Source organism: Camelus bactrianus, chromosome 16, assembly GCF_048773025.1.
Source record: "Camelus bactrianus isolate YW-2024 breed Bactrian camel chromosome 16, ASM4877302v1, whole genome shotgun sequence".
NCBI classification, from domain to species: domain Eukaryota; kingdom Metazoa; phylum Chordata; class Mammalia; order Artiodactyla; family Camelidae; genus Camelus; species Camelus bactrianus.
Window position 1 is genome coordinate 30403492 of NC_133554.1, and position 22456 is coordinate 30425947.

The 22456-nt window shown below is 38.9% G+C and overlaps 1 protein-coding gene and 1 long non-coding RNA gene across 3 annotated transcripts in view; one reads left to right on the forward strand and one right to left on the reverse strand.

Moving 5' to 3' along the window:
- LOC105073222 (uncharacterized) overlaps positions 1–16910 on the reverse strand; it is a 113399-nt gene extending 96489 nt beyond the window's left edge. Inside the window, exons 1-3 of the long non-coding RNA XR_012499482.1 lie at positions 16780–16910; positions 9472–9588; positions 2739–2802 (exon numbers count right to left, since the gene is read on the reverse strand). This is a non-coding gene — a long non-coding RNA (uncharacterized LOC105073222). The remainder of the gene's footprint in view (positions 1–2738; positions 2803–9471; positions 9589–16779) is intronic.
- KRT10 (keratin 10) lies at positions 13404–17843 on the forward strand. 2 transcript variants are annotated; one of them, XM_074342831.1, is made up of 8 exons: positions 13404–14027; positions 14858–14940; positions 15295–15451; positions 15540–15701; positions 15793–15918; positions 16245–16462; positions 16826–17139; positions 17468–17843. In XM_074342831.1, exons 1-8 carry the CDS (start codon positions 13422–13424, stop codon positions 17572–17574), a joined length of 1773 nt encoding a protein of 590 aa, XP_074198932.1. In that variant the 5' UTR covers positions 13404–13421; the 3' UTR covers positions 17575–17843. The 2 variants fall into 2 exon arrangements, with proteins under 2 accessions (XP_074198932.1, XP_045376672.2); XM_045520716.2 differs by having other exon boundaries at positions 16826–17119.
- The last annotated feature ends 4613 nt before the right edge of the window (positions 17844–22456 follow it).

The following is a 22456-nucleotide window of genomic DNA, read 5'->3' on the forward strand; positions in this document are numbered from 1 at the left end:
GCCTCACCTTATTTGGTCACCTGGTCCCACCTGAGACCTACCTGAGCTGCAGTACTAAGCAGGCTTTCTGAGAGGCAGACTGGAAGGAAGACGCCCAGAAAGTTTCCATATAGTGAATGTAATATGTATTTGTAGATGTTTTCTGTTATATGAAATCTGTGTCAAAGAAATCGAAGCCAAGGGCTGTCCGTGAGGATGCCCCACTCACACTGAATGTGTGACTTCTGTTGCGGTTTCAGCAAACCAGCTCTCCAGAGCGTCCCAGTTCCTGTGTATCTTCCAAGCCTGTTCTCCTGCGTTCCTTTGATTCTAGAAGCCACCGATACTCTTCCGGTAAATTCCTTTGTTTAATGCAACCAGTCTGTTTCTGACTGCCCTGAGTAGCCTACCTGGAGCCTCCTGGGACAGCTGCTCCCCTCCCCCCTTCCCCCCCCCCCCCGTCATTCATAGCTCTGCCTCCACACTGGCAGGCATCTGCCTATACCCAGGACTAAACTGGCTAAGTGTCAAGAAAGAAACGTGAGTAATAGGTGGCCTCTACTTTCAAAGACCTTACATAAGTATTTATTAGCCTTTATTTCATGGCATCGCATTATTCATTCTCCTATTAACCTCCTGGAGGACAAAAACTTTGTGCAAGTCCTACCATACAGTAGAGTCCCAGCAGGAAACAACTGGTACACCTGAATTAGGGAAAATCTAGGAGAGTTCAATGAAAGGACTATTTGCAAAAATGTGGGCATGATGTAGGGAAGCCACCAGGAGTAGCTTATCACCCCCACATCTAAAGAGATGAAGGAAGATTAATCAGAAAGGGAAAATCATATAAAGAAGGTCACCATGAGAGGAGCTATGGCTTTTAGGAAGGGCCAGGGGAATAAACAACCCAAACTCTATTTCTTACCTCCCTCTAATTTTCTGATTGTGTCCCCACTGGGCAGAAGTAATGAGAGCCAGAGGCAGCTATCCTCCTGGAGCAGGGAGCAGGATGGAGAAAGGTGGAAAGTGGGTCTGGAGGGCACCTGGCTTTGTGAGGTCAGTCCTGGCACTGTAGGCGGCTCAGATAGTGTAAGGGACCATTTGGAGTCTGTGGGGTTGGGGTTGGGTTGGGCACTGGCACAGGAAGGAGCAGCATTGAGTGTTGGACCAAATGGGAGCCTTGGAAATGCTGGTGGCTCTGATGACAGTACTTTTTGTCAAGTAATGAGAGGGAAGACACGCAGAATTTAAACAGCTGCAAAGCCTCCTACCTTGACAAGGTGCATCACCTAGAAAATGCCAGTGCTGATACTGAATTCAAAATAAAAAGACGGTATGAGAGTTTTGGAAAATGAAACACTGATGGTCAACCTCAAGACTACAGCGGCTATTACACCATTATTGAGAACTTAAAACTCAGGTCGCTTGTCTTACACAGAAAACACCTTTTTTCCCAGCCAACACCTATTATATCACATAAATTAATGCTGTGCTCATCACCCTCCATTCTGTGGGGTGTTCAACGGCCACTGGATGAGGAGAGTTTTATTACTACCTAAGTTGTATTTGTTCTTCGAACTGTGCTTTGTTCAGATACCACAGTCAAGCTGCCTTTTAACAGTGCTGAGGCTGACAGTGTGGGCCTGAGGAGCCTTGGATGAGCGGACTCTGAACAAGACTGGCCTCGCATTGCAAACGGAAAGCCTGATGGAGGAGCTGACTTACCTCAAAAAAGAACCACGACGAGTTAGGAATTGCATGAAATGTTAACCAAAAGTTGCAGTAAGTCAGCACTTGTGAAGATAGGGCGGTGGTGGGTGTCACTGTAGGATACTTGTTTCGTAAAACAGGTAAAATACCACAGACGGTAACGTCAACATGTCTACCAGGTTTTTCACACCTCCCTCCCTCTGCCTACCTCTCTGATCTCGGCAGCAGCCCACGGGGCCCAGAGTCACGGGAAGGGGTCTTTCTAAACTTGGCACTTACTAAAAGCAGCACTGTAATGCACTGTGCTGGAAAGAGCAAATAAGAAAACTAAGGGTCAGCAATGCTGAGTGGTGGAATATGATTATTTCTTACATTTCTATCTGTATCTTTCTGAATCTTAACTCTTGGTGCTTTCCTGTATTTTGCAAAGTCTCAAAATTTTAAGAAAGAGTGCTGGACTAAGAGTCAAAAGCCTTGGGGTTCAGCTGCATGCTTTGCTAATCCATGGCTTTGATGAGCTGTTACTTTGAGTTTCAATTGTTTGCTAATTAAAGAAGAACGCCCTTTTCCCCACCTCAAGGCAAAATCTACCTCTCAGTAAGGATCAAATGAGTTACTTACATTAAAACATTTTGTAACATAAAAAATATCATGTATTACATTAGCCTTGAATATTTTTGTAATAGGGCTGCCAGACAAAACACAGGTCACACAGTTAAAGTGGAATTTCAGGTAAATAATGAATAACATTTTCTACAAATGCATCCCAAATATTGCCTGGGATACACTTATACTAAAAAAGGATTCGTTGTTTATCTAAAATTCAAATTTAATGTTGCATTCTGTAATTTTATTTGCTAAATCTAGGAACACTATTTTGTAATCTCCTAGAAGTTTTTCAAACCTGAAAAATTTTTTCCAAAAAAAATCTATATTTCCATTTTTATCTTTTTAATCCTTTTTAATTATCATATTCCAGATGCAAAACCTGTGGCATTTTAATTATTTTACTTTGGATCAGGAAATGAGGGGTGACAAGGATATGTTACCTCATGTTGAAGTCAACGTAGAAATCAAGATGGTCCAGGAGTTGACCTGAATATCCAGCTGAACCTGACGGGAGGGCAACATGAGGTCTTAGCAGAACAAACCACAGAAAGGCTGAGACCTGGTTTAACCAAAAAATAAACCCTATCATCATTTTTAAAAAATCATCCAATATTAAGCTGAGCTCATGAAAGCTGCTACAAAGTGTTTGTATTTTTATTCTACTCTGTACCTTCAGAGTAAAGAACTGAATAGGCAAGTATTGACTTCTGCTAACAAGACAAGTACCAACAGGAGTAAGATGGTAAGCTGTGGCAAACCACCCAGACATCGCAACTGGAGCTTCATGCCCAATGATCTCTGGTAAGAATGTTGCAACGTGTTGTTTTTAAAGTCCAAAGGTTATCCCCATGTGACAGTCACTGGATAGTCACAGATTTCTCAAACTACTTTATGTCTCCAGAGAAGAATGTCTGTACTTTAAAAATTAAAAGCAACTCTGTTTAAGGTTAAACAAGAGAGGAACAGCAAATTAGGATAAGAGCAAGACACAATGCCAAGAGTAAAAAATTTAGAACAGTTGATTTAAAATTACAAATTAAGTTCTGTCTGGTAGTAGTATAGATTATGTCTTTCTGCTTTGTTTATTTTCCATTCCTTCAGAAATAAGCCTTCTAGTTTGACAGAAACTGAAAGTACTGTGTTCAACTTTCACAAATGCAAGAAATGATCAGGAATCTGGAGGTTCAAGTTCAGCAAATCAGGACCCAGGTAGACAGTCAGAACGTTGAACTCCTGGGTATGAAGAATCAACTGGTAAATGAGATTGAAAAGTACCATAAATTAATTAATGGAACGTCTGGGTAAGTGATGCAATAAATAATCCACTGAAACCCTAGCCCTCCCAATAAATATCAGTCCTTAAATTATTAGGTATCCTCACTCAAACCTAGAATATCAGGCTAAAAAAGCACTTGCCATAAAATAATTTATGATTATAACTGACCTACCCCTAAGTCAGTCAAATCCATTATCCTCTAAACATATCCACATCACAAAGTGTCTGCAGAACATCTTTGACAATAACACTCTAAAATGAGCTAGACCAAAAGAACATTCTTCAAGTCTTCTTACCTTAAAAATTCCATTTACTTCATTTATAAGTACAAAATGTAAGCCTATCCTAAAACAGTCCTGCTATAATAACAAAGTTCCATCCTTCCCATTGTAATTCATATTTCTGGGACAGTCTTTGAAATCACAAAGCAAAGTTTAATTAAACATTTGTCTGTAAAAGGTAGTGGTTAAGAGTGTGGGATCTAGAGACGATAGACCTGGTTTCAGTTCTGGCTCAGCTACTAATTTATTAGCTGTGTTACCCTGTGCAAGACAGATAAGCACTCTAAGCTTCAGTTTCCTCCTCTGGAAAAAGGGTCTAATAATAGTATCTGCCTTATGCAGTTAAGTGGGTTGGATGAGAAAATGTACATAAAGCCCTGAAGATAAAGTCTAGCAGCAAGTCAATGTTAAATAAATGTTAGTGGTGAAAAGTGGTGGAAGTTCTTGTTATTCTTAATATTCTTACATTTAGAGCAGCTTAATGACTATTGGTGTGATAGATTGTTAATGACAGTTATTTCCGTATAATTGTGGGTTCCTCATCCTTGGAGAGTTTAAAAAAAATAAAGCAATTCTACTAGATCATATTTAAACTGTAGCATTTATATTCTAGATGTCAAAGGAAAAAATAACATACCACATCTTACAGTTCTGTAAATATCCCCTCATTTCTATCTAAGCTTTAGGACTAGAAAATTCTAATCTTAGCTCCACATCTTAACCAAAATGATCAATATGTGAAATATCTGAGAGACATCAAAAAGTTTGATAGCTTTTGTATTACTGAAGTTGGACAATCCCAACGCAACAGAACCCCTTCCTGTCATAGTTTAATATTAAATTAAGATATACACCATATGTTTAAGTCTTAAGAGTAAAAACCTGATAAAAAGCAGTTCATCTCCATAATGGGTGTGAGCTTGGTCTGGAAAAAGCAGCATTATAAAAGGATTAACACTGCAATTATGCACGGTAGCTAACTGCTCTGATTTGTTGTTTTAATGACTGGTCCGGAGCTGAGGACAATCTTGACAAAGAGTTAGGAACCTCCAAAAACCCAAGCAGGAAGCACCCTCAAAAAGCTAGAGCAGAGTCCAGCCTGAGAATAGACTAAGACCTCCAAGTCTGACCTCTTCAAGAGGAGAAATTCTTGCCCGATTAACTTTCTTTCGTTTCAAGTTAGTCTATGATTCATCACAAATGTAATAATGATAAGAACAGCTTGTCCAGTCCGAGAAAGAAAATAAAATCTCTTATGTTCTTGCTAATTTTCTAAGTCACAAAACTGGAAAATACAATTCCACGTCACTTCAAGAGAGTTGTTAAGAGTTTCTCATGTTTAAGCGAAAGCTCTGAAGATAGATCTGTGTTCAAATCCCAGCTAAGCCCCTTTATGGAATAATTTGGGGCAAACTACTAAATTTTTTAGTTCAGATAAAAGCTACCTCTTACACTTGTTGTCAGGATTTGAGGAGAGAAAAATACAGGTGAAGTGCTTAACACAAGCCCAGGAACACAGAAAAGTTTCAGTTAGCACTATAAGCTCTAATTATCTGAGGATTGACTTTGCAAATGCTGCGTATTTACTTAATGGGTTTAATCCAAGAAATTAAAGGCTCTTTTGGGTATCTTCAACCCTCAGCCTTGTGGAGGGAAGTCACAGAATGGTTATGGTAAATTTTCTCCATCGCTACTGGGTGTTACAGTTAAATAATTATTTATATCTAATCGTTACCATTCCCACAACCAAAAAAAAAAAAATATGATTTCTGGCAAAGAGCTGTTCTTGATTTCTTATGAAACTGACAAGTTGTTTGAATTTTTTTTAAGTCTAGTATTTTAAAAATTTCTAAACAATAATATTAAGAGATTAACTTCATAAGATTTTTTTATTTTCAATTTTAAGCACAGTACATATATTCACTTAAAATCACTACAGTGGGGGATTTCTGCTTTCATTACATACTTTAACCTTTGCATGTAACATATCTAATCCAAAATTTTCTCTATTCTCTTAGATCTGCCTGTACTCCCTAGAGAAAAATTAGTAAGACTTGGTAATAAAGTTATTTTCTCTCATTACCAACCATCTTTGAGATGGCCAACTTTGATAAATAACCACAACTTCACATAAAGGAATTTTCTTAGACTTATGCATGGGGGTGGAGGGGACATCTAATGACTTTTTAAACAATGTCCAGTTTCAGTATCTTGAAATTGGAGTCTGTAGAGATTGGTTGGTGGGTTTGGGGTACTTTCACCTTTACTATTTTTTTTATTGAAAACTAAAAGGGATATTACGTTTCTATTTTATGTTCTATGTCAGTAAATTCTAATGCAGGTAATTCATAGTGAGCAACTGTCATTCACAGACTGAAGTTAATTTGATTAAAAGGAAGAAACTTAAGACACACTAATGAAACTTCAAAGCTGAGTCATGTTACTTTTAATCCTTAAATTACACCATACTCATGAGCTAGCTCACCAGAAACCAGCAAAATCAGTCAATTCTCCTAATTAAAAAAGTTCAAAATGTAGGATCTACTTTGGCAGCTTATTAGTATCAAGAGCCTCTCAATAGATCCAAGACCAAAAAAACAACATTTTATGAAGATGAGTAAGTCAGGACCAAAATGTTTTCTTAATATAAATAAATAAATAATCATTCTAAGGCATATATCTTTATATATTTTAAGACATCTTAAAACTCCGGTGCAGAATCTAGATTTTTTTACATTCTTACACAACATTCTCACATCTGAAAGTATTACAATTGACTTCAAAGCAAAATTAAACTGGCTGTCTCCAACTGGCCTTTATTTAAATTCTGAACTTGCATATTGCCAAAACACATGGGAAAAGAGTTTAGAGACCAAAATAAAGGCAGAGAAAAGAAAGTGGAAAAAGACACCAAGGTGTTATGAAAACATTCAGAGAATGCTAAGTATCTACCAGGTGCAGCAAGAATGCAAGGCACCCTCCCTTCTCTAAAGGAGCTTCAATGTCTTGTCACAAAGGGAACAATAATAACAATTACATCATATTATAAGAAATGGAGAGAAAGAGACAGCCATGACTAGACTAATGCTAAGAAGCCTCATGAAGGAAAGGAGACTGAAGCTGAGACAGAGTGACCTGAACAAGCAGCAGAGCAGAAGCAGCACATTCCAAACCAAGAGCAGCAAACGCTTTAAAATGAGATAAAACAGTGTCTTGGCTAAGATTTAAGAGAAAGGCTTGCTCACAATTAAAGAATGCTTTTAAGGAAAGGTCAATGCATTTTTGCCATTGGATCATGGATTATTATTACACTATACGTATTTTAGTATTTACTATTATTATTATTATCCACATTTTATAGGGTAGTAAAATGAGACACAGAAGGGCTGAGTGACTTGCCCAAGGCCACATAATTACTTTATGAGGAGAATGCAACAATCCTTCCACGCCAGCATCCTCACTCACTGCAAGGAGCATGAGGTTGGACGAGGCCATTGGGACAAGCCACCCACAAGAGAAATCCACTGAAGGTGCCTGAACATGCTGAGGAAGTGATGACCGTATTTTTTCAAGAACAGTAATCCTGCAGCAGTGAACAGAGTACATCTTAAATGACTGCACCAAACCACTTCAGAAGCTGGTGATGTAACCAATGGCAGATGTGATGAAAGCCCGGATTAGGACAGTTGCAGTGCGTCTAGACAAAAAGAAACAAATATATCAGATGGGGGAAAAAGTGACAAAATTGGTAATTTGGTGGATGTGGGAGATAAAGAAAAGAATGAAGTTTAAAAATGAAAGTAAGTGTCATTCAGAGAAAATCAGCATGGTTTATCACAAAGTTGCCAGATAGAACACCTTTCCCCTGCCCTTCTCTCCTCCTCAGCCATTTCCTCCTCCTCAGCCATTTCCTCCTCCTCACTAGCCTTTATTCAACTCCTAACCCTATCCTTTCATTAACCTGTATTTTGCTGGCCTACTGTGGGTTAGACAGTGGGTTAGGTTCTGATCACAGTAATAGTAACAGCAGAAAAACCTTTTGTAAGCACATATTCTATATATGACAGGCACTATTCTAAATGCTTTTTATTTATTAACTTATTTAACTCCCATTACAACTCTGTAAGTAAAAGTATTATGCCTGCTTTAGGGGTAAGGAAACTGAGACAAAGCCACACAGTCGGTGGTAGGGCCTGGACTGTACCGGAGCAGTCTGACTCCAGAACCCACCCACTTAACCACTCTGCTATATACACTGAAAAGCCTTCATGCTGTTTCCATATTTTTATAGCTTCCATCACAGTGCAGTCCCCAAAGTTTTAGAAAAAATTGTATAACATGGAAATGTTTGCAAATTTCAGAGCCCTGGATATTATTTGTTTTCCAATGAGAAAAAATATCTTAATTATCCTAATTACTAAGCTATCTGGGAGGAGGGTACCAAATCCATCAAATAGTTGTACAACTTTCCACTTGGTGTTGACTCCATGGGTGGTAATCACAAAGGCACATTTGGCAATTTGCACAGTCACAGAACATTCAAGCAAAAAAAAAAAAAATGCCTTATTCTCAAGCGTTATGTGATAAATAAAAACATAAACCTAAACATTTAGTTCATCAGCCTTGCCATCTTGAGCCATAGACTGCATTAACTAGATTTGTCTTTCTGCCTCTACATAAATTATTTTACATCTCAGTTACTCAAAGACAGAAATAAGCAAATAGAATTTTCAACTAGAAAAATACTTCAAAAGAGAATTTTACTCGAGGCAAAATAAAGAAATAGGAAAGATCCAACTCCCAAGAGTGAGACAAAGTCGAGTTGATAACAAAACTAAATCAACAACACACTCCAAGAGCCCCAGCCAAATTAATGAGAATAGCAGCTATATCCACCCTAACCATGATTCAAAATCCGGAAGCAATTAAGAAGAAATTGATCAACTGGATTACATGAAAAAAAAAAAAAAACCATAAGCAAAGTCATCAATTCCAGTATACATGGTTGACTGCCCCACTACTACTCTACTAAATCTGTCCTCTGGAAGGATGCCAATGGTTCCTAAATGCCAAACCAATCTTTCCTCCGTCCCCTTTCTCCTTGATCTTCTCTGGAGACCAGCACACTTTATCTGGGTTCTTTCCTCCTTTGGCGTCTATGACCCTCCTCCTCGCTTTCCACAGTCCTGGGCGCCCTCTTTCTCAGTATCATTATTCTCTAGCTTCTAACCAGTGCTCAAGTGGCTGTCCCCAGGAGTTTAGGTTTAGACTTTTGCTCTTTTCTCTAAATTCCTTCCCTCAGGGATCCTCACTATCCTGAAATCTGCTGCTCCAATCTCTCTCCTCAACTGCAGTCCTACAACTCTAACTGCTAAAAGATAGTTTTACATCAATATCCTACTATTACTTCAAACTCACAAGTCTTAAACCAAACTCATCTTCTCAAAACTTGACTTCAGTATTCTTTCAGTGCCTTCACACATCTCACACAAACACACGCTCACACATCTCTCACACGCACACACATAAACACCAGACTGTCAGAACGCTCTCTCTGAACTCCCTGAACACCCCGTCCATGCCTCAAGTGTCGCCCAAATTACCCTATATTATCACCTCTGATTCGTGGGTTTGTTTGTTTGCCTCTCCAAGTAGACTGTAAACTCCTTGATGGCCAGAATTGTCTTAGTCACCTTTGTATACCCAGGGAATTCTGCAGAGGCTCAATAAAATCTGTAAGAGAAATTAACAAATGTGGATGATCTGTTTCAGCCAAACCAGTCCACTTAGAGTCTCCACCTGCTTTGCATTTCACAGGCCCCACTTCCTAGAACAGCCCTCTCCCCTGCAGCACACATGGAAAAATCCTACCCATCCTTCACAAGACTCAGCTCAAATTTCACCCGCACCATAAAATTTTGTCAGGTGACCCATTCCAACAAGACTTCTTGCTCATCAGTCTTAAGGTGGCAGTTAGGGGACGTGAAAAAAAGTATCACCTTTGAAGCAACACAGACCTGATTCAAAACTAGGCTGTAGCAAAAACCAGGTATGTTACTCCTGGCAAATTCCTCAAGCTTTCTACAGCTTAATTTTTCCAGCTATAAAATGAGGTAAATAATACCTATCTGGAGAACTGGGGTGGGGGGGGGGAGGATTAAAGGAGAGTGAACCACCTAGAGCACAGCAAACGTTCAGGAAATGTTAACTGCTTCTCCCCATCCCACCTCCCTCCCACTTCATTTACTATTTACATAGCGCTTAAGTGGACAGTGTGTGTTTTGTCTCCTCAGTTAGATTGTAACAACTGGTAAGATCCTTAAGGGCAGGAGCTGAATCTCATTCATCTTTCTATCTTCTGAACACCTATCAGTATGCCTTACACAGAGACAATAAAAATTGAGAACAAAATTACAGTGACAGTGGATTATGGCAATCAAGTGTAAATGGTGCCAAGACTAGAACGGACAATCATAACCTTTCCATCCAATTTACCTGTAGAATTATTAGATGACACTTCTCTTATTTCACGCATGCCAAAGGCCGATTTCAACAAATGACAGTGCAAATAAGAAGAAACCAATTTCTAGAGTGTACAAGTTAATAAATAATCTTTGATTTAAAAAAAAATTAAACGTGGCTTAAATGTTGCAGTCGGTATTAGAAGACTACACATGTACTTGTTCCCATGTACTTTTAGACAAAGGTTTCTTTGCACATATTCTGTGATTTAATGTGATTGTAACAGATCTCTTCATATCACTTGTTAACTGCAAATAGATTGAGATTTTTATATTTTCCCACCAGGGTAAAAAAAATTAAAGGCTACTAAAGCAAAACTGGAAGCTCAAGATTCAAAATTTGTTATAATTACAGGTAAAAGTTAGCAAAATCTCTTTTAGAGGGGCGATGAGGTAGGTTGTTTTCCTTATGTATTTATTTTTAATGGAAGTACTGAGGATTGAACCCAGGACCTTGTGCGTGTTAGGCATGCGCTCTACCACTGAGCTATACCCTCCCCCTAGCAAAATCTCTTTTTAATTAAAATATTTCCTTTCCAAATCATTTACATTAATATTAAGGCTTCAACATCTTCTCTAAACTTACTGGAATCTTTTTTTTTCTACCCAGACTTATTATAGCCTTCCTTTACTGCATGCTATCTTCATCAAGGATCAATTCCCATGGTTGGGTTTTGTTTTTTCTTTTAACTACTGCCCCACTTGCATGTGCCAACAAGTTGGAGGAGCAGCAATTTGTTGGGTAGTAACCTCCACGCTAACAATCAACTCCTCATTCATGCTCCCAGCCGCATTCCCTTTCCCTGCACAAACTATTTCTATAGTTTTCATAAACTGGAATGTGCAGCTACACACTGAATTTGAAAAAGCAACTAGTAATGGAAGTGTGTGCCAAATATCCTACCCTTTCAATATACTCATGCTTCCAAGTACTTTTTGTTTTGTTTTGTTTCTTCCCATGTGGAGTTTATGGTAAGAAGTACACACATTCAGTTCTATCAGACCAAATCCACCAGAGCAGAGGATATACACACACAGTGGTAAAGTAGGAAAGAGCCAAAAGCCAGGTGTCAAAAGACCAGTTTTCTAAATCATAACCTATCTCAGCTTCAACTTCTTCTGCAGACTAGAGATAATAACTGCCATTCCTATCTCAGCAGCTTGTGTCAGAGATTCTAAAACCACAGCATCACAAATAACACTGTAAAACTGTAAAATGTGCTAACATATGTAAAAATATACATGTAAACATATTTTTGAACAATAACAATGTCATATCCTACAGATAGATAAAAATAATTTTATATAATGTATTCAAGTCCCAACTAAATATTTCACCAGACAAACTGTTACACCAAATTCTATATACAGTATATCCAAGGAAATTTTTTTTTGAGAAACAGTTTCTAGCTTGGAAACTTATGTTCACCTAATTTTTTTTTTAAATGGAGGTACTAGGGATTGAACCCAGGATCTTGCATGTACTCTACCACTGAGCTATATATACCTCATGCCCCCTTCCTAATTTTTGAAGTATCATTATCTAATCTGGTATATACTTTGCAAGCAAATTTTAACTCACTATAAAGTATATAACATACTTAATTCTCCCTTTTCTATCAGTCAAACTTAACGTAAACAAAGATCTGGGGGTTAGTTCTTCAAATCTTATGCTAAGAATTTCTGCACTATGGTCTTCACATAAGCCTTCATTAAGATAAATTTAAAAGTCAAAAAAATCCAGGTTCACTTCGTGATTTTAGACTTTTTTTTAATGTGAAAAAGTATAGCATGGAGACAGCCTAAATGTCCATCAACAGATGACTGGATAAAGAAGATGTGGTATATTTACACAATGGAATACTACTCAGCCATAAAAACCGACAACATAACGCCATCTGCAGCAACATGGAAGCTCCTGGAGACTGTCATTCTAAGTGAAGTAAGCCAAAAAGAGAAAGAAAAATACCATATGAGATCGATTATATGTGGAATCTAAAAAAAACCAAAACAAAAACAAACAAAGCATAAATACAAAACAGAAACAGACTCATAGACATAGAATACAAACTTGTGGTTGCCAAGGGGGCGGAGGGTGGGAAGGGATAGACGGGATTTCAAAATTGTAGAGTAGATAAACAAGATTATACTGTACAGCACAGGGAAATATACATAAGATCTTATGGTAGCTCACAGAGAAAAAAAGTGACAATGAATATATACATGTTCATGTATAACTGAAAAATTGTGCTCTACACTGGAATTTGACACAACATTGTAAAATGATTATAAATCAATAAAAAAATTTTTAAAAAAAGCATAGCACCATTAAATTAGAAGATTCCTAAATTATTACTCACTTCCAATTTCCTAGGCAAAATATCAATATATTTTAATTCTCCAAAAAAATTAAGATTCTCTACAAATATACACAGACACATTTCCTAAGTTGCATTTTTATAACTTCAACTGTTTAAATGTGGCAACTTTGAACACTATTAAATTGTTTAGCATATGTTTTTTATTTTCTTTTGGTGGCTTACAGCATAGTACACAATCCCTATTATGGAATGATTCTGGCTGACTTTATGCTAATTGTTGCTCCAATTAACTGAACTGTTTAAAACCTGAATTTGAAAAATCTTATTTTAACTATAACTCTGTAGGTAAAATTCTTTTTCCAAACTTTGCAAATGTTCTGTGCAAACTAAATTAATGCTGAGGAAAAACGGGATTTTAAGTTACTCAATATTCTTCAAAAGGTGAAAAAGCTTAATGAAACAACTGCTCGTCCGAACAACACCCATTTTAAATTTCAACACAGCAAACCTGTTTGTTCTTAAGGCAAATTCAAAACCGAACATATGGGGATTGGTGATTATTGAAGATTATTTATGCAATCATAAGCCAAAGATGCAAAATTGGCAAAAGGAAAACCAAGCAAGTAAGCAAAACTTGAACGCACGTGGGACACACCCTCTTTGGTATATAAAGGCTTGTCACTGTCCTTGGTAGCAGGCACTCCCTGGGCTAGACAGCATCACCATGTCTGTTAGATACAGCTCAAGCAAGCAGTACTCTTCCTCCCGCAGTGGAGGAGGGGGTGGGGGAGGAGGATCATCCCTCAGAATTTCCAGCAGCAAAGGCTCCCTTGGTGGAGGATTTAGCTCAGGGGGCTTCAGCGGTGGCTCCTTCAGCCGTGGGAGCTCTGGTGGAGGCTGCCTGGTGGGTTCATCAGGTGGCTATGGAGGGCTAGGAGGTTTCGGTGGAGGGAGCTTTGGTGGAGGCTATGGAAGCAGCAGCTTTGGTGGGGGCTATGGAGGGGGCAGCTTTGGTGGGGGCTACGGAGGGGGCGGCTTCGGAGGCGGCAGCTTCGGAGGAGGCAGCTTTGGAGGAGGCAGCTTTGGAGGAGGCTTTGGTGGTGGATTTGGAGGAGATGGTGGCCTTATCTCCGGAAATGAAAAAGTAACCATGCAGAATCTGAATGACCGCCTGGCTTCCTACTTGGACAAAGTTCGGGCTCTGGAAGAGTCAAACTATGAGCTAGAAGGCAAAATCAAGGACTGGTATGAAAAGCATGCCAACGTAGGCCAGCGGGAGCCTCGTGACTACAGCAAATACTACAAAATCATTGAGGATCTTAAAAATCAGGTAAGGGGTGTTTAAAAACTCCAATGTAAAGCCTCTTTTTTTATCCATGTAATTCAGATAGATGGACCTTAAATTAGCCACAATGTAGCTGTTAACTGTGTTTGACTATGTTACTTTCTTGCTTCTAAAAACAGTCCAGTCTCTTCAAAGGTAAATATTTATGATGGTATGATCATTGCAATCCTCTCATCCAACATGTATGTTGTTTGTCTCATGGGATGGGGGATTACTGAGAATTTTTTAGATTTTTAATGAGTATATAATGAATCCATAAATTAAGATACACTAGAACTTTTACAAATTATAGGGACTGAAAGAATTACTCAATGAATCAGAACAAAATATTATTCAGATTGATAACCAAAAACATACTCATTACCAACACTGCAAGAAACATGAATTCTCCAGTATGAAACCAGGATACTGCTTGCCTCTAGGGAATTTGTGGATTGCACCTACTGGGTACCAGCTTGCAGAGTATTCATTTAGAATATATATTTATAACAAGTTAGACCAAATACAGGTATGAGTCAGTCAAGTTTCCATGAAGTACATGGAAATCACACAGTATACAAGAGCAGGACACACATGCAGGAAGATGGCTATATAATTCCAGCTAGTTTTCAGAAAGGGATGATACAGAAATAGAAAAGTCTAAAAACTTCAAGAGAACAAATGACTCAAATCTGGGTATATGGGCAAGCCTGCAATTTTTCATATTTAAAATGTAAAATTCCCCAAGATTCAGCAACAGGACAACATAAAAATTTTGTTAATCTATGCCACTAAAAAGCCCTCTCTGTATCTGATTTCTTTGCCTCTCCCACCAGATCTTCGATCTAACAACTGACAATGCCAATATCCTGCTTCAGATCGACAATGCCAGGCTGGCAGCTGATGACTTCAGGATGAAGTAAGCTAAGTGAATGTGGTACAATACTGTCACAAGTGCATGAGTTGTTTTTAACAATGACTTTGGATGCCCCTAATAGCATTTACATGTTTCTGAATTCATTCAAAGTTAAATGGCCCTGGAGTTGTCTGAGACATTTTCTATCTCAATATTACCTTTTTGGCAATATTAAAAGAAGAAAATGTATTTTAAAGGAACTGCTAAGTTTCTCTGCATTTAACCACTATGAATTAGCATATGATAAGTGTTGCCAAGATATGAAGTCAACTCTTTATTTGGTTTTTAAACAGTCTCTGCTCAGAAACACCTCCCTGATACAAGTTATACCCAGGATTTATACCATGCTTGTTTCAGATACGAGAATGAGGTGACCCTGCGCCAGAGTGTGGAGGCTGATATCAATGGACTGCGCAGGGTGCTGGACGAGCTGACCTTGACCAAGAGTGACCTGGAGATGCAGATCGAGAGCCTGAACGAGGAGCTGGCCTACCTGAAGAAGAACCACGAGGAGGTAACACAAAAAGTTATAGTCCCCCTAGCCAAAAAAGGGCTCATGGTGGTCATTGTGAAGTCATTCAATGTTTCTGTTCCTCAAACAGGAAATGAAAGACCTTCAGAACGTGTCCACTGGTGATGTGAATGTAGAAATGAATGCTGCCCCAGGTGTTGATCTGACTGAACTTCTGAATAACATGAGAAGCCAGTATGAACAACTTGCTGAACAAAACCGCAAAGACGCCGAAGCCTGGTTCAATGAAAAGGTAATTCATCCTCCTTCACAGCAAAACCAATGGAGGTTTGGTTTATCGTTTCAGATTTTCCTCATTGTTTCCCCTCTTTTTAATATTCTAGAGCAGAGAACTGACTACAGAAATCAATAGTAACATTGAACAAGTGTCCAGCTACAAATCGGAGATTACTGAATTGAGACGCACTGTTCAAGGTCTGGAGATCGAGCTACAGTCCCAACTAGCCCTGGTACGTTAATAACGCTCTCGTGAAATGACTTCAACTTTACCATGCAAAGTTTCTGGCTCACGTAAAACCGGGCAATACCAGAGAAAATGCAGATTTGGGGTAAGAAAGAAGAAATAAAATTGGAGCTCTTTGCTAAATGGGAGAATGGCATTATTGACATTAATCTAAAAGTGCTGAAACTGAAATGTTGCCATTAAGCCAAAAATACAAATTCCGTTCATTTTCTTTATTCCTCTACATGGCTTACTAAATTATTAAACAAGCTTCACTGTACTCAGCTGAACAATGAGGTCGTTAAGCGACAATATATTCTCTCTTCTTTTCAGAAACAATCCCTGGAAGCCTCTTTGGCAGAGACAGAAGGTCGCTATTGTGTGCAGCTCTCACAAATTCAGTCCCAGATCACTGCTCTGGAAGAGCAGCTGCAACAGATTCGAGCTGAGACCGAGTGCCAGAATGCCGAGTACCAACAACTCCTGGATATTAAGATCCGACTGGAGAATGAAATTCAAACCTACCGCAGCCTGCTAGAAGGAGAGGGAGGGTAAATTACTTGTTTTTAAAATTATCCCAATTGCTTTTATTCGCTATTCCAAATGGCAAAGCTTTTCCAAAACCAAAGAACGTGTCAGAGGATGGGCGAAAGGGGAGAGAAAGGAGGAGGCAGAGGACACAGAAGGGAATATACAACCGTATCAGTTTCCCACGAACCTGACCAAGAATGATTCTTAGGGTTATGTGTATATAAAACTGCTTTAAAAGAATGGGTTTTAAAACAAGTACTCAAATACATTTGAGAAACACACTTCTCAAAACATGTTTTGCTTATTTCCTAAAGTAATAATATGGAAAGGGACCCACCGCTTTCCAACGTTAGCGTTAACCGAACGTGACCCTCACTCTGTAGTTCCGGCGGCGGCGGCTACGGCTACGGCGGCGGCCGCAGCGGCGGAAGTTCCGGCAGGTATGGAGGCAGTTCCGGCGGCGGCGGCAGCAGCTACGGCGGCGGAAGCTCCGGCGGCCACGGCGGCGGCTACGGCGGCGGAAGCTCCGGCGGCGGCGGCGGCTACGGCGGCGGAAGCTCCAGTGGCGGCGGCCAGAGCGGCAGTTCCGGTGGCGGCTACGGCGGCGGCAGCTCCAGCGGAGGCCACAAGTCCTCGTCTTCCGGGTCCGTTGGCGAGTCCTCATCTAAGGGACCAAGGTCAGCAGAAACTAGCTGGGGTAATCAGAATTAGTTTTAACTTTTTGCGATGGTTTTGTTGCTTTTTAAGCTCTAGAGCTATTTTAAAAATTAAAATCTTAGAATTCCCACTTGGCGGTTTTTAACCAAATATCGTCTTGACCCCGATCTTGAAGGGAAAATGGCAATGTCTAAAATGCTATAACTTAAACATTGCTCGGGTGTGGGTTTTTTTTTTTTTTAAGCAACGTAAAGTTTAATTTTCTTTTTTTCAATTTAGTGTATTTTTCTTTTAGATATTTTGCTTGTTAATTAGTAAGGACCGCACAGATTGCGTAGTCTTAATTTGGTTTTTTGATTAACTTACAGATACTAACAAAGCCAGAGTGATCAAGACAATTATTGAGGAGGTGGCACCTGATGGTAGAGTCCTTTCGTCTGTGGTTGAATCAGAAACCAAGAAACACTACTATTAAGCCGCATCAAGAGGAAAGAGTCTCCCTTCGCACAGGCCATTAATGCACAGATGCATGAAAAACAAAATCTCCAAGAAAACACTTCTGTCTTAATGGTCTATGGAAATAGGTTCACTCCTTGAAAATAAGGTGTCTAAACGGTGTTTTGTGGTTTCTGTATTTCTTTTCACTTTACCAGAAAGTGTTCTTTAATGGAAAAAAAAAAAAAAGAAAACTTTCTATTCTCATTTACTGGTAATTTCAATAAACTTTCTTACTGATGCAAACTATCCAATATGGTCAGAATTGTTTTTAATTTGAATTAGATAATATTTTTAACTTTAAAGATCAGTAAACTATAGCATTTGAAGATTGATTTATCCAGAAATTCTGAAGACAGAATGATTGTCATTATGATTTCTCTGAACCAGTTTTTAATCTTCTGGGTATGTTGGACCAATGGTAGTAATGTCAGTGAGGAAAAAGTCCCTGAATCCCCAGTCTTACTCTTCAAGACACAAAGTATGTAGAAAGCTCCCAGTTCTCTGGCTTTGAATTATTTCAGTCCTAGAAATTGTGAAAAATCTCAAATAATATCCCAAAGATAAAGTTAATTGGAAATTTCACATTTTCTGATTACTTGACTTCTCACATTTACCTGCCCTTATTTTCTTCCCATTACTATATTACTTCTGCCCAATTGCTATACAGCTTAAAAGAGAATCTTCCAACACTAGCCCAGTAAAATAATCACCCCAACAAAATTATTTGGCAAGTATCAGATGAACAGGAGAAGTACTGTCAAGACATAATAAGGTCAATCCAATCACATCCTTCAGCCAATAAGAACATAATTGACATTACCTCCTACTCTGCTAGGATATAGGGTAGCTAAGGTTGGAGTTATTCTGTGCCCCAAGACTACATTGTGTTCTCTGATAGGTTCCTGGATTACCTATGTCCACAAAATAGCAGACTTCTTCAGTATCCTTCTTGATTTGAGCTCCAGTTCTCTCCAGGACCTGAAAACTAGTCCCCAGGCCACTTGACTGGGACTCCTGGGTAAACCCTATCCTCTTGTACCCCAAACTGATGACTGAAACCCCATTTCAATGTGAATGGACTTCTCTATAGTGAAAACTCTGGGACCTACCTCGCACCAAATATTACCACGGTTCAGAGACTCAATGCTTTAGTTCACATGTCTTTTTATATGTATACCAGCCATCCTTTTAGGGGACCAGTCTGTTGAAGTCCCAACATGCCGCCTAGTAAAGCCCTGAAACATGTTACTGGGTAAGGACTCTTTGAGCTCCTACTGTGTATATACTGACTGCTATTCAAAAACATTCTTCTAAAATAGTTACTATCTAACAAAGTTAACCAAATCCCTGGGACCTAGAGTATTGTTCATAATCTGAGATGGCCATTCTCATTACTCTGAAGAAGTAAGTGTTTTCATATTCCATAACACTAATTTGAGACAAATAAATATGTTATTATGAAATAGTTAATGTATTCCAAGCCAGGGTCTCAGCTAGTCAGTTATTTTGAGGTGGGAAGCCCCATTAAAAAAAGACCCACAGGACCCCCAGGTAGGGCCACTACTCTCCTCCCAGCACTATCCAGTTCCCTGGCCCAGCGACTCTATCTCACTTTTTGCCTCTGAAAGGGCTTGCTTCTAGGAATGTGGAACTTACCCCTAAAATTCTATTGGTTCCCTGAGCTAACTCCTGATTGGTCCATTTCCCTCACTCCTGATTGGTCCATTTGTAGTACTTCATTTGCATGGAGTTCACTCCTGATTGGTTATTTCTCTTCCTCCTGATTGGTCCATTTTATACAAAGCTTGTTCCTAATTAGTCAACTTTTGTTATACCTTATTTGCATATGATGTTGCAAAGTGTAAACTGGCAGCCTATAAAAGCCTGTGTAAACCTACAGACGGGGTCCAGAGCTTGGAGTGTTAACTCTTCTGGGCCTGCTGGTGTAATAAATTTGAGTTCTCCAACTCCCTGAGTGCTGCTTGGTTTCTCACCTGGATCCAGGTCGCTGTCACAACTGAGCTGTAACACTGAGCTGTAACACATTTTTCTGCAACAATTTACCTGGTTGGGTGGTGACCAAAACCTTCATTCCTGAAAGGTCTGAATCATGATGGTCCTGTCTTCCCTTTTCAATCCTCTAGTATCTTTAAACATTTATATTACTCTCTGATAAAGTAACTAGTTTCTCTCTGATCAAGAACTACTTTCTTGATGGATGTTAACTAATCTGATTGTGATCATTATTTCTCAATATATGTATGTCAGGTCATCATGCTAGACACCTTAGACTTATACAGTGCTGTGTGTCAATTATATTTCAGTAAAACTGAGGGGGGAAAATACTTTCTTGACTGAACTCTGAAACTACAGTTTAATCAAGATAGTTTGTCTAAACAAGCAGTTTGATTTTAACAAGGACACTGGTATTCATAGTTTAAAAAATTACTAGCTGCACAGGTCACTATTTTTACTACGTAGACTTATCATATAGCTATTAATCATACATTCTCACAGATTCTAAGGTTGTTACAGAGTCCTGCTATTTAAGCAGGACAGCGTCCAACGAGACTAGCAGAGTCAATGTTGACTCTCAGGTGAAATCATACAAAACTGTAAAAGCCTGTTGCTCCAAAGATTTTGACTTGTGCCGCTGAAGACCTTAAAGCTTTGCACCCTGACCTTGATGTCCATTACAACTTGATATTTTGCTTCGGCGTGGAGAAGTAACTTTATTGTGGTCAGCTTTATAGGGGAAACAGCTTGAGTAAGTTTAACTAAATAAGGTTCATCCAGGATTTCCCATCTATCTTGTACATTGAGAGTGGGAGTTAGGGAAAGAGCTCATTTGTGGTTATAAGTGTGCATTTCAAAGTCAGTGATTCCTGGACTTCATATCTGGGCCCAGGCATTTACAAATCATGTAACTTTTGGACAAGTTACTTGAACACTCCTAAGTTTCAGTGTTCTTATCTATACCACAGGGATAATAACGACTTTGTGTGAGATTACTGTGGGGATAAAATGAGTTAATACCTATACAGCCCTTAGAAAAATGCTTGCCACTGAGAAGATACTGAAGAAGAAGTATTTTGTTCATCTTCAAAGAAATACGCTACTGGCTAAATAACTTAGGTTCTCCAAAAATGGCCATGAGCATCACAGAAACTTTTTAGAATAGGTATGCATTAATGTGGTCCGCCAAGAGGCAGAGAACAAGGTCAAGTTGCTTTCCTAGAGTTACAAAACTGAATTCCAGTGTGTCACAAAGGATTGTGACTAATCTAGTCCAGTGAACCTGAGGTCCAATAAAATCTAGCAAGAGACTTGTGAAAGTTAAATGGGAAGGACCAGATGATTTCCCCAAAGATCTGAGATAGTTGACCATCCCTGATAGCTGCAACTGTGGTCGCCCTGATCATCATGCAAACTATCTAAGCTGTGTCCTCGGGTGGCAAAGAGAAAAAAGTCATCACAACAGAAATAAAACGAGTCTGGAAACTAGGGATGAAGGATTTTTTTTTTGAAGGATACTTTTTGATCCAGGTCATCCCACAGAAAAAGCCATGCCAAAAGAAGAAGGACTCTTTGAGTTGTTACATCACTCCTCAGTCCCTAGATTAAAACACAAACATCATCCACATCCTAACACAGAGCAAAAATGTCTTTCCAGCCTAATACCAGTTAGGAGAGGAAGGAATTGTTTTGAGTTGGTATAAACATAGGACATTACCACAGGGAAGAATTTGGGTAGTGTTCTGAAAATAGTTTTGTCCTTCAAGATTTTAACAAAGAAAAAAGATCACATACTTAAGCTTTTAATTAACCTTTTCTACACAGAATAAGTTATCTCGGAAGAAATTCCAGAAAAGCGTAAATAAATGGGTTCAAAGGTTAGCTGAACCATGACCAAGATATGGAAGAGGAACTCTCATTAAAAATTTCAATCTACAGAGCCTCCATAAGATTTCGTAAAGTTAGAAATCTGAAGGAAAGACTAGAAAAAGAATGGTACCAAAATGCATCTTGATAGATCAAACAAGTTGTTGTAAAGATAAAACCAGGTGGGGTGTTGCCAATAGGAATGTGAAAAGATACTCAGCCTCACGCATCATTAGGGAAATGCAAATCAAAACTACAGTGAGATGCCACTTCACATCCATTAGTATATAGCTACTATCAAAAAAACAAAGTAGCAATTGTTGGCAAGGATTTGGAGAAATTGGAACCCCTGTGCTCTGTTAGTGGAAATGTAAAATGGTGTAGCTGCTGCAGAAAGCAGTATGATGGCGCCTTAAAAAATTAAAAACAGATTTACCACATGACCCAGCAATTCTACTTCTGGGTATGTAGCTAAAAGAACTGAAATCAGGGTCTTGAAGAGATATTTGTCCATGGCAGGTTCAAATCAGCATTATTCACAATAAGAGCTTAGAAGGCATCTATTTTCTTCCCCACTCTACCCTCCCCATCGCCCACACACACACAAGTACAGTGCCAGGTGTATAGTAGGCACTCATTAAATATTTCCTGAATAAACAAAACAAACAAACAAAAAGAATGAATGGCATAGGCTGATAGGCTACATAACTGTGATCAAAAGTTTCATTTTGCTATTAACTAGATGTTCGGAAAAGAATTTGGTAAGAAGTATGTTTGTTTTTCCTTAAAGACTGTTGCATTGTTTGAGTTTTACTTTTCTACCTGACTTAAAGATAATTATGTATATTAAAAGGAACCACACTGAATCACAAGGGTTGTTCTAGCCTGATTCACCCAGTCTGATGCTGTGTATCCTTGAACAGTCCTTTTCTTCAGTTTCCTTGTCTTTAAACCAGAGGAAGGAAACCTCTCTGCCT

Excerpts from the sequence above, each read along its gene's own strand:
- KRT10 (XM_074342831.1), top strand. The coding sequence starts at position 13,422 with ATGTCTGTTAGATACAGCTCAAGCAAGCAGTACTCTTCCTCCCGCAGT. Across the intron at positions 15,452-15,539 it reads TGAAGAAGAACCACGAGGAG|GAAATGAAAGACCTTCAGAA; the intron begins GTAACACAAAAA and ends TTCCTCAAACAG. Across the intron at positions 16,463-16,825 it reads CTGCTAGAAGGAGAGGGAGG|TTCCGGCGGCGGCGGCTACG; the intron begins GTAAATTACTTG and ends CTCACTCTGTAG.